This window comes from Schistocerca nitens, chromosome 2 (genome assembly GCF_023898315.1).
Source record: "Schistocerca nitens isolate TAMUIC-IGC-003100 chromosome 2, iqSchNite1.1, whole genome shotgun sequence".
NCBI classification, from domain to species: domain Eukaryota; kingdom Metazoa; phylum Arthropoda; class Insecta; order Orthoptera; family Acrididae; genus Schistocerca; species Schistocerca nitens.
This window is the reverse complement of record NC_064615.1, coordinates 763,255,410-763,268,564: the sequence shown is the minus strand read 5'-3', so window position 1 is coordinate 763,268,564 and position 13,155 is coordinate 763,255,410. Positions and strand designations below refer to the sequence as shown.

Sequence of the window (13,155 nt, the reverse complement as noted above, 5' to 3'; positions counted from 1 at the left end):
ATGTCATCAATGTATCTGAGCCTCTAATCGTACATAACATAAATATCAACAGACCATGGTTCTTGTACACTGTTTACATGACAACTAATGTAAAGCTGTAGAGTTTGACATGTGTTAAAGCACAGTCTTTTGAGGTACATCATACGATAAAACTACAATAGTGTACATAAATGATTTATACAGTCAATGCCAACTATCTCTTTTAAAAAGTATTACATGGCCAAGAACCTCCAATCATGAGTAATCACCGAAGTATGTTATAAGTGAGCCATCTTCGCTTGTGCAGTTGCGTAGATTACAGACTAGTGCTACACGTTACATAAACTGAGTATCAATATGTAAAGTATATTGGCAACTAGTTGCATAAGTGTAATATGAAAATCTTGACCAGGTTTCGGTAACACTAAGGGTATTTCTTCAGAAGGAAGTCACTTTTAATGTTTTAAACATATTGTAAAATAAAAGTCGAAAGTACGTAAAACTTGCCCACATTGAAAAAGAGAATATGGAATAAAACGGATACTTACATGAATTACATGACGTTAAAATTGTAAACGTACATAATGAACTAAGGAACTCAAATCAAATAACAGGAAATATGGAATAAAATCCTTCGTGGAAACATTAAAAATTGTTCCTGTTTTTTTATACCACATATCAGTTACCTTGTTTAAAACATCTAAATATGTATCATACTGTTGTAATACTGTTATGGTTGCGTATTTCATTTAGTTGAGCGTTTATCACGTTACAAGCGCCCAGAAAGTGCCACGCTCTACATCACGTTTATCTGGCATATTAATTAGCTGCCACACTTTTAAAAAGTTGTCTGTGTTGTAACAATTTTTAATGTCTACACGAAAGATTTTACTTTGTATTTTCTGCTGTTGACTTGAGCTCCTTAGCTCATCATGTATGTTTACAATTTTAGCGTCATGTAATTTATGTAAGTGCCTGCTTTATTCCATGTTCTCCTTTTCAGTATGATCAAGTATTAAGAATTTTAAATGTTTATTTTGTAATATGTTTAAAAAATTATAGGCGACTTCTTTCTGAAGTAGATACCTTCAGTGGTATCGGAACCGCTCAAGTTTTTTATATTACAATTATGCGACGGGTTGGCTGTATATTTCATGTATTGGATTTTTTTTTATGGTTGCTGCTGTCAGCTATGTTTCACATTGTGATAAATTAGGTAATTTGTTTTAGTTAAAGAGGGAGGGGATAGGAACACATTAAAGGTATTGTTAAAAAGGGTAGCATGACGAGACATTGTTTTTAGTGAGTTATTGTCTGTCTTATCATCTCAGGATAAGAGGAGGTTAATTTAGTACAGCAGGTTCATGTCACAATTCTGGCAAAGTGACTGTGGGGACCTCAGTTGTTAGGTTTCCACCCTCTTCTCCCATTCTCTCCCCACCATTTACCACAGGGTGCCATAGTATTATATGCCATTTGGGCAGTTGTCTTTGCATTTTCCATCATGGGTTCTGTTTGTTGTGTTACGTAGACATAGTGTGGATATTTTGGCCCGTAGCTGCCCTAAATGATAGAAGAGTGTAAGACACGAGGTTTTTACGTCAGATGTATGTTACCAATACTTATTTTTATTGGTGCCTCTTTAATAGGCTCAGGTTTAGTTCTTTTCGAGTTTGTAATCTGTTTTATTATGTTGCAGTGTATCTCCAAGGGTGATAAGTCATTCTTGGCAGGCGATGGTGGCGACCAGTTTTACATGGAAGAGTATGCAGCACCATGGCACTGAAATTATGCGGCACTCTTCCATCTGGCCCAGCCGGGCAACCCCCCCCCCCCCCCCCCCCCCCCGGGTGAGGCACTGTTCTCGATCCAGAGGGAACGTTTGGTGGCATACAGGCTGAAGCAGCACCACTCTGAGGCTTCCTGTGTCAGCACAACAATGTACCAGAGTATTTGGCAGTACAGAGAAGTGCCATCACCATCATATGGCGGTCAGCATCATAGCCAATGTGTATTTTGTTGACGATTCCGTGGCCTGTCGTTAGGTGCAAGGCAGTGGTGTGATGGCTGAGGCTCTCTGTTGACAAGCTGGCTCTGGATATGAATCGGCGTCATGGAGCAGACGTGACGACAACCTGTTGAGCCATTGCCAGGGGCCACTGTGTCCAAGCTGAGGATCGATGCCTGACTGTGTTAGGGTGTTGGACGCAATTGTTTTTGGGTTCGTCGTTGCTGGCCCAAGTAATCGTCATGGGCTACTGTTCGAAGGAGACCTAGTTCGTTGATGACGAGTAAGCAAAACGGAAAAGGAAGAGGCCCGAACGTGGTATTCCGTCCAGATGGACAGCGTGTGAGAGTCAACAACGAGAGTGCCCAAGTAGAACGTGGACGTCGCCTAATAGGAGAGCGGATGCTGTCTTTTCCCAGTATCAAGAAGAAGACAGCAACCTACAGCCGTAGATGAGGTACTGTGTAAGATTTCTGTCAATCTTTACGCTTACATGTGAAGAATGTAGTTACTTCAGAAGTGACTATATCAACAACAGTTGTGCTTTTATTCCCCACACCTATTGTAGAGAGGCTGACAGGCTTTGTCAACATGAAGTTAGTGTGCACCAGGTAACAAACGTAGTTAAGCATCACTGCACCAACAAGAGACTACAACACGGTTACACAGCCTTACAATATGCTTTCCACGAGAGGCAGCAGCAAGATCCCACATTTGAGAATGCAACCCCTTTCCCGCCAACACTAGCAGGTCATTGCCAACGTCACACTTCCCGGTCAGTCGTTAACAACTACAAGTAAGTACCCATAAACTCTATAAACCTAATCACATGCAAGTTATTTTGTCTACTTATGTAAGGGAATGGGACAGTAAATGCTGGGGTGTTATAGTCTGCCCGAAAACTGAAAAGTGAGCAGCTCACTTTTCAGCTTACAGAGAGGCTATACCGCCCCAGAATTTCGTGTCCCATTCACTTATGTAAGTAGACAAAATAACTTGCATGAGCTTTTGTTTATATAGTGGTGGGAGAAGTTGCCTTTCAGGAAAGAATGCTGCAGCCTGTACCGTCTCATGGAAAGCATTCTAAAAACCATAGTAAAATATTACGATAATCACAGGTGAATTGTGTCAATAAAGAACAAAACTATGCGTGTTTATGTATGTAAATGTGCTATCAATGATAGAATATTATTTTAGAACGATAAAAACACTCCAACTTTATTTGTTTTGAACATGAAAATACTAATAATAAACATATTCTGTGTAACAAATACTGAGAATAACAAGGAATAAAATGATCACTCTGGTGTCACCTCTCGAACCTACTAGACACTTCTGTACCAAGGACCTTCTGAACGCACTACCGAGTAGACCCGACCTCAGTTGTTTATATAAACAGTAATTTACGCATTCAGTGATACTGTAGCAGTGAGATAATTGCCACTAAATAACTCATTCAACAAAGGTTGTCGAATCAGATGGTTAGACATGTAGCAGCAGACACAATTATTGGGTTTACTAAGCAATTGTATAGAAATCTTTGCTGAGAAGCCAGGACCTATAAAAGGTTATGTTTATAACGTAGAGGTGTATCCACATGAAAACATATTGCCGCGCAACTTACTCTGCTCCTTGGACGAAAAAGGAAGTGGCAACTAGAAAAATCAGAAAGACGTTAGAGTGGAATATTATAGAGTCTTCCTAGTCTTTGTATGGCAATCCACTACTGGCCATACCAAAGGCGGCTGGAAGTGTAAGGCTTGTGTTGGATGCGAGGGGTATTAACAGTATAGTTGTACTGGTACGTACCAGGCCGGAAAATTTGGAGGAACAGGATTTCTAACTGGTATTAATATTTAGATTTCATCCGGAAAGTAGCAGATTTATATGAACCTATAGCCCTAGACAACATATGTGATGGGTGGGCTATGTGGGTGAATATCAGCAAATATACAATAATTTGCTCCGTTCTTCCACTGGGAGTACCCCAGTAGAGATTAAGTTAGCTGTTAAGAGAAAGAATTTTTAATGAAATCATTTCGAGATCGAGTGGGGCAGTTACAGACTGGCACAACCTAACCGTATCACTGTCAAGGCCTGTATCCATATAAGGACTTGAAAACTACAGTTGGAACCGCGTGTCCGCTACAGTCGCAGATTAGAATCCTGCCTCGGGCATGGATGTGTGTGATGTCCTTAGGTTAGGTTTCAGTAGTTCTAAGTTCTAGGGAACTGATGACCTGAGAAGTTAAGTCCCATAGTGCTAAAATCCATTTGAACCATTTATGAACTTGAAGAAATTTATAGAGTAACTTGCAGTAAGAAGTGTAAGACTTCTCTAGGTAATATTTGTCTTCTTTGTATATGTGTTGTTCGTCATGTAAGTATTTCTAGTATGTAAGTAGTAGAAAGTAGTATATAGTAGATTTCTATCTTACGTAACAGTTTCAATGCAGTTGTTAATAGGATGCCCAGGCGGCAACTAACGCAGAGATCAGTCTAGACAAATAACGTCTATTGCATTTAAGAATTGACTTGAAAAAGGTTTTCAAGCACTTTGAATTATGTCTCTTGTATAACATTCGGAACAGGGGTAGAACACCACTAAATGCTAGTTGAAATGGAAATTGCTGATGGTTAATCCATCTTTTAATTCAGGTTCGTTTCCTTATAAGTTTCGATGAGAACAGTAATCTTTGTTTACATCATGTAAATCTAGAATATAAGAATATTAGGATAAGATTCATTTTGCACACACAAAGAAACAATGATTCATTATTTACTTAAATGTCCTTAAGTTCCTTCACAAACATTACCAGATGCAGCGTGGATTATCAGAGTTTGAATTGCTTTAAGATGAATAAATGTCGTGTGACTAGGGCCTCCCGTCGGGTAGACCGTTTGCCAGGTGCAATTCTTTCGATTTGACGCCACTTCGGCAACTTGCGCATAGATGGGTATGAAATGATGATGATTAGGACAACACAACACCCAGTCCCTCAGCGGAGAAAATCTCCGACCCAGCCAGGAATCTAACCCGGACCCTTAGGACTGACAGTCTGTCGTACTGACCACCCAGCTACCGGAGGCGGACATTGCCTTGATATAAGGATTTTCTTACCGGGTATAATGGCAGTTTTGACGAGTTTGTTATGTTATTCGCAATTGGTGCTCCGGTAACTTCCTTTTCTATGTAAACAGTAACATGTACTAGTGTCTTCTATACATGTGATTGTATTCCTGAACATGAAAAATTATATACTGGCCACCACCTTGTAAATGTCAAACCAGAGCCTTGAATGGCAGACTCCAGATGATCAACTGATCATAAAATATGGAGTGGAGAGATACGCATTTAACCTTATGTGAGCACATTATGTATCCAGAAAATGTTATTTACACGTCTGTATGATTATAATAAGCGACATGATGTACAGATGACTAATATACGTACATCGTGTAATCTCAAACTGTATGTAAAAAGATGTCATAAGTGATGTGTGAAAAGCTGTATGTTCGATATATAAAGAATAAACAGAGCTAATGTCAGTTACGTGTGAACAAACTCAAAAGTGACTGTGAAATTTCCGTGCGGCTCCCCCCGTCAGAGGTTCGAGTCCTCCCTCTGGCATGGGTGTGTGAGTTTGGGTGTGTGTGTTGTTCTTTGCATAAGTTGGATTAAGTAGTGTGTAAGACTAGGGACCGATGACCTTACCAGTTTGGTCCATTAGGAATTCACACACATTTCAACATTTGTGAAAGTTCCCGTCGAACGTGATGCATTAAAAACAGCAGTGCAGCGAATGTGTCGAGACTTACGGGACAGTCTGTTACAGTGACAGCGCAACACATTTCGTAATCTCTGGGTGACGGCGTCTGACGTTTCTAAAAATAAATTATGAAAACTTTTGAGTGCAAAATAAACATTTATGCCGCCGATAAGACTATTCAGATATTTTCAGCCGCCATTGTGTAGTGATAATGTGAATAATTTTCACAGAGACAGTGAAAATTGTGAAACCAAGGTTCAGTGCGTTCAGAACAGTAACCAATTTTAAATAGGAGAGCGAATTCCATGAACTTTATCCAACTGGTGCGGTATTTCTACAAAGGACCTCCACAAATATCATAAAAACATCACAAAAAGATGTGATAAACATTTTTGTGTGGCACTAACGGTTTACTAATCTGTATGAGAGCTTTTCAGAGGACACTGTGTCATAGACTCTATTGCCGCTTTGACAATTTTCATGTTCGCGGTTCCGGATCAGCTGTTGCCAAGGTCAGCAGGGAGCAATGATGAGCTTCTAAAACAGCCGGCCCGGATGATGTGTTCCTGATTCACACTCATCGCCAACGGCTGCCCACTCCGAGTTCGCTGTCCAGGTGGACTGCGGGTTCATCCACCGGCGGGCCAGACGACTACGTCCACATCATCGACGGAGCATGTCGACGACTCAGTCCGACGTCAAGATTTGAAAACTTGTTATTAATATATACATCTTGTGTATCACGACCTAAGGACAACGAATTATATTGTGTAATAAGTTTAACGTTACTGTCGCGTCAAAAACATAACAACGATAAAACTTTTAAAGTCAACTGTAGTGCGCAAGTGAGCACTGAACAGTTTAATAAATTTATTACTCGTTAACCAAACTTTTATCCTACCTTACTCTGCATAAACTATATCCCTTGCTATTGTGCAAAGAACAATTTTAAACATTGTATGACAATTTCTACAGAAACCAAATGGCAGTTAAACGAGTCGAGGGGAATGAAAGAGAAGCAGTGATTGGGCAGGGAGTGAGACAGGGTTCTAGCCTATCCCCCATGTTATTCAATCTGTATTCAGCAAGCAGTAAAGGAAACAAAAGAAAAATTCGGAGTAGGGATTAAAATCCATGGAGAATAAATAAAAACTTCGAGCTTTGCCGATGCCATTGCAATTCTGTCAGACACAGCAACGGATCTGGAAGAGCAGTTGATCGGAATGGACCGTACCTTGCAAAAAGGGTATAAGGGGAACATTAACAAAAGCAAAACAAGGATAATGGAATGTAGCCGAATTGAATTAGGCGATGCTGAGGGAATTAGGAAATAAGACACTTAGAGTAGTAGATGAGTTCTACTACTTGGGGAGCAAAATAAGTGATGATGGTCGAAATACAGAGGATATAAATTGCAGACTGGTGTTGGCAAGGAAAGCGTTTCTGAAGATGAGAAATTTGTTGACATCGAGTATAGATTTAAGTGTCAGGAAGTCTTTTCTGAAAGTATTTGTATGGAGTGTAGCCATGTGTGGATGTGAAACATGGACGACAAATAGTTTAGAGAAGAAGAAATGTCGTGCTACAGAAGAATACTGAAGATTAGATGGGTAGATCTTGTAACTAATGAGGAGGTACTGAATCGAACTGGGGAGAAGAGAAATTTGTGGCACAACTTGAGTAGAAGAAGGGATCGGTTGATAGGACATGTTCTGAGGCACTACTGTGAACTGTGTCAATAACAAACAAAACTACGCGGGATTATGTATGTAAATGTGCTATCAATAATGGAATACTAGTTTTGAACTAAAAAAACTCATCAACTTTAAGTATTTTGAACATAAATATATTAATAATAAATATATTTATGTGTAACAAATACTAAGAACGACAAAGACTATGAGTATATCATGACGTGGAATTTCTATATAATTGTATGACGAAGACTTGGACGAATAAAATGATCACTTAATGATCACTTTGCTGTAAGCACTCGACCCTACCAGGCGCTCCTTTACGAGGTTGCTTCTGAACGCAGTATATTGTTAATTCTACGTACGTTTTATCAGAATATATGCATAAAAAGTCCTTTCACTCACGTTTCATACTTCTCTCTCCATTGTAATACTAATTAAATGGAAATAATTAAATATCGCTAGAATTCAAGTTTTATCACTGACCGCCTGCCTTTTTCTGCACTGGCAGCTATTTAGTGAAATATAATTAATCATTTGATTTTCGGGCTTCACCCACAACTTAACACGAAAAATATTTCAAATAGTTTTGCTGTCAGGAAAAGAAAATATTTTTTCATAAAACTTTTCATTAAAAATAGACGACGAACACGAAGATAATAAAAATAATACGAGGTTCGGGCTTGCTTATGAGTAAATCGTTGATTGGTAACAGTCTTGTTTTCACTTCTGTAAATTATATTCAAATCATAATTAACAGCATAAAAAATAAGTGTTTCAAAAGGAATTTATGTAACATTGAGAATAATAGCGCAGCTACGTAGGTGATTATATTGTAGCGTCAGAGCACTTTGTGGAAAATAAACGCCCCTGGTCATATCTGCTGTCCAGTGACGCATAGGGCGAGCTGCGGTATGGTCGATATAACTTCTTGAAACACCTTATATTGGCTTTTTGTGACATAGTGGGGTAGACAGATTGGGGAACTGCCTGCTCGCTCTTCAGTTTGCAAAACTACAAAGGAGGGAAGTGCATGACCACACTCTGGAGACCTACCTTCCCTCTCACATCCACTCTCCAACCCCACACAACTCCTCCCCCCCCCCCCCACCCACCCTGTTCAGAGCATCAAAAACCCAGAACATAATTTATCCGTCAATACCCCTATATTGCTGTTTGTTCTTCATCCACTTCATTTAACAATAAGCGTCAATTTTATGCCAATAAAACATTGTCTTCAACAATCTGCGATTTTTCCATCACCTGCAACAGGATATTTTTTGTAAGAAATTTAATGTACGTTAATGTTGTACTGGGAAACATTTTCACTAGAAGTAGGGGTTTTCGAGCTCTTCAACATAAACGTAAACATAAGAATGAAACCTTTAAACGGGCCACCATCCCCAAGGTCACCCTACTGATCAATATTTTTAGAATGTTGTTCATGACACTCCCCTTCCACTATATAAAATTTGCGATTGCACAAATTTTTTTCCCTCAGGTGGCCTCTTGTGGTCTTCTTTGACTGGGATACTTGTCATATTCGCATAATACACCATCGTACACGTATGACCATTAAGTTCCGTTATTTTTATTATTTAATTAGTAAAACAGTCGTTATTTTTAAACGTAGCCGCTGAAACGAAACTATGTCGATTTACACTGACGGAAAAAAAACGCAAGATAAGAATGGCTGTGTGACATAAACTAAAGTGGGTAGGCCTGTTTTTACATCTTAAGAGACGATGTCTGTTCAAATTCCACACCACTTGCATAAGAGTGGCGCTAGCAACGCCACTACGATTATGCAAATCAGGTTTGCTTTAAACACTCGTCGTTGGCGTAAGTTATCTTTGAGACTGGATGTGGTGAGTTATGTTAGTCAAGAATGCCTTTAAGGCGACAAACACGTCATTATCAACACCTCACTGAGTTTGAACAAGGTCGTGTAAAGGGCGACGAGAAGCTGGTTTTTGCTTCTGCGATGTTGCAAAAAGGCTTGACAGGAACGTAGTCACTATACACGGTTGCTTGAAGCGGTGGTCACGAGGATGTACAGTCGCAAAAAGGCCAGGCTCCAGACGGTCACGTAGCACTATGCAGAGAGAAGACCTTCGTGTTCTGCCCATGGATCTGGCTCATCGTACTGTATATGCAGCAGCAATAGGAGCAGCAGTTAGCTCCACAGTGACACAGCGATCTGTTACAAATCGGTGACTTCAAAGACAGCTCCGATCCAGATGTAGAGGTTCAGATGGCTCTGAGCACTACGAGACTTAACATCTGAGGTCATCAGTCCCCTAGACTTAGAATTAATTAAACCTAACTAACCTAAGGACATCACACACATCCTTGCCCGAGACAGGATTCGAATCTGTGACCGTAGCGGTCGCACGGCTCCAGACTGAAGCGCCTAGAACCGCTCGGCCTCTCCGGCCGGCCGCGATCCAGATGTCCTGTTCCGTGTATTCCACGAACCCCAAACCACCACCATTTGAGACTCCCATAGGGTCAAGTGACAGCTCATTGGAGGGAAAGGTGAAGGTCCATTGTCTTTGCTGATGTAGTCTGGTTCTGCCTCTGTGCTATTAATGGCTGTGTCGGTTAGAAAGACGCCAATTGAGAGCCTGCAACCAACCTGTCTGCTTGCTAGACACATTGGACCTATACCTGGAGCTACGGTCTGGCTTGTGACTTCGTATGACAGTAGGAGCACTTTCATGATTATCCCACGCATCCAGGCTGCAAAATTGTACATCATTCTGGTGATTCAACCCGTCGTGCTGCCATCAGTGAACATTATTGTAGAGGTTGTTTTCCAACAGGATAACCCTCGTCCACATGCAGCTGTTGTAACCCATCATGCTCTACAGTGTGTCGACATGTTGCCTTGGCCTGCTCTACCACGAGTTCTTTCTCCAACCGAACACCTATTGGACATCGTCGGACGATAACTCCAGCGTCATGCTCAAACAGTAGTAATCGCCCGCGTATTGATCGACCAAGTGCAAGAGGCATGGAACACCATCACACTAACGTCCGGTACCTGTACAACAAAATGCACGCACGGCCAGCATGTTTGCATTCAACAATACTGCGATTACAATGGCTGTTAACGTACCAGCATTTCACAGTTGAAGTAACTTATCTTGCACTTGCATTAACCTTGACCTCGCAATGTTAATTAGTTAAATATGTTGCCTAGAGAAATGTACTGCCGATATTTCATTACTCTATTCCTTTTTGTGTTGCGATTTTTTCCGTCAGTGTTTTATTATTACAGGCGTGGTACTACAACGACACATGACATCTGAAACATAGCAGGTTTGTGAAAGTTTCGAGTAGTAAAACACAGGCATCATTGAATCCGTGGAATGTCATTTACGTCGCAGACCGATTTATATTTCCTTATCCAGATCATTGACTCCCTGTTTCTGGTAGTCATAATGTTCACGCGGCGGTGACGACACAATCTCTGCCGGCCGCGGTGGTCTCGCGGTTCTAGGCGCGCAGTCCGGAACCGTGCGACTGCTACGGTCGCAGGTTCGAATCCTGCCTCGGGCATGGATGTGTGTGATGTCCTTAGGTTAGTTAGGTTTAAGTAGTTCTAAGTTCTAGGGGACTGATGACCACAGCAGTTGAGTCCCATAGTGCTCAGAGCCATTTGACACAATCTCTTGGCCTTTACTGGACTTACCCTTTCGCCTATTATCCTCAAAAATCAAGGCTATTTGGGCTGCCGAGGGGAGTAGGTATGTGTCAGCGTTGTGATTCACTCCCTTCCTTCTCTTATCATTATCAACAACAGAAATATGACAAACACTCATTACAGTTACTTACACTCAACAGGTTACGCTTAAGGAAAACTGTCATGCTTTAAGAGGTAACATTGAATGTGATGAAAGACAACTTCCATTTTGGTTACTGGACGTAACTCTCAGAATCTCTCAGCCGACGTTGACACTCAACTCTTTATGTGTAACACTTGCAAGAAAGACAATGGCATGAAGTGCAACTTTAGTCTAGTGCTATGTGAGTTGTCACACCAATTGTAGAAGATATCGTTCTCTATACATCGCAGTTTTTACGTAGGCAGTTACCTTCAATGAGATGCTGCCGCATTTTCTCCACTGCGTTCGCAAAACACGTGTCGAGTTGTGGGTCGTTCTTCGGACACGAGACGCCATAGGATTCTGTAACAAAGATGGACATACTGATGTGGTGAATAGTATTACATCATGTATTCGGTTACTTTTTATGGCAAAAATTTTAAAAGTGTGCACTTCAGGGAAAGAACTGCCATCGAGTGACTATGACGTCGCTGTACAATCTGCTAGGTATGTGTATTTTTTCCAGAGTCTGCTATCTGTATGACCTTGTCATCATAGTTCTAGGTATGTATTTATATGAATAAAGCAAGAACCACAAATATATGTACGACATAACTAGCTATATACGGATGTATTTAATTTTTTTCTGCTAGACGGCGCGGCGCGTTTTCCTACGTTGAACGACTAACAGGAGTCTTACACCTTCCAAACGCGCTCTCAAACGTAAATTCATAGGCTTGCAAGTTAACGTCGATTTGAAAGTCTATAATGTTGTGGGACTCTGTCGTATATCTCCCTATGACCTGATCGAAATTCGAAACGCAGTTCTAACAATATTATTAATAGTGTCACTCGTTAAGCCCTTGCATGGGTGTAATACAATACACACGCGACAAGAATCGTGACTGGGTTAAAAGTACTACCGACGACCAAGTTACTCATAGAAACATGGATGACATCGACTACTTGGTAAGAAAACTGATAAAAGAACTATAAAATTGCTGAATGGACGTAAGTATCAATAAAATACAGTAGTACAAATGGCAACAAGAAATAATGAAATTTTAAATGGATTGAATAACACAACTTCCATATTGTAAGCTGAATACAATTACAATTTAGGTTAAGACAACAGACGGAAAGCTGTTAAAAAATAACTAAACCACGATTTGTATTACATCAACTATTGAAACAGCATGATAACCTCCTGTTCAAACTGTTCATTGAAAGCAGTGTGGACATTTTTCTATACAGAAAAGTATTTCGCAGAAACATTGGTACACAGAATTAAAAAATGATTTCGTTCAAGAAAAGTAAAAGAGGGAAAACAAAGCAAATAATAGAATTGAGGATTACATGGATCAGCAGTTGGAAGAACCGTACAAGGGTACTGGGAAGAAGCGAAGTAATAGCGCTCGCATTGGCTTTGCATATTGGCAGCCGAATTGTAATCACATTTATTGGAAGGAACCTATAGCTAAAACTTTCGCTATCCTTTTTCACCAGAATTCGTGTCCTGACTGTCAGTGGGATTCGTCAATATTGAGAGGAAAGAATGTTAGTGGTTAACGCTACGCCGTCGACAAGGTATTTGAAAACAGGTCAAATGACTTGACGATTGCTACACCTCGCTCTTTTACGCAATTTGGACCATTTTGAATAGACTGCAGTTACTTGAGTCCTGTACTTTGAATGAGGCGTAAGTAACCTCGGATAAGACTAAGAAACAGAATTTGAAAAAGTTTCTGTTTATCTTTCTTGTGTGTGTTGCTTAATTTGGTGACGCTGATTTTGAACATACGAGGGTTGTCTGTAAAGTAAGGTCTCCAACGAGCTCCGCTCGGCACGGAGAGAGCTAGCTTAAATTTGACACC

General features: G+C 40.5%; 1 protein-coding gene across 1 annotated transcript in view; it reads right to left on the bottom strand.

Moving 5' to 3' along the window:
* LOC126234609 (uncharacterized) overlaps positions 1-13,155 on the bottom strand; it is a 74,134-nt gene that overhangs the window by 48,929 nt on the left and 12,050 nt on the right. The window contains exon 2 of the mRNA XM_049943333.1: positions 11,552-11,644. Coding sequence (XP_049799290.1) covers positions 11,552-11,644 — 93 coding nt within the window. The remainder of the gene's footprint in view (positions 1-11,551; positions 11,645-13,155) is intronic.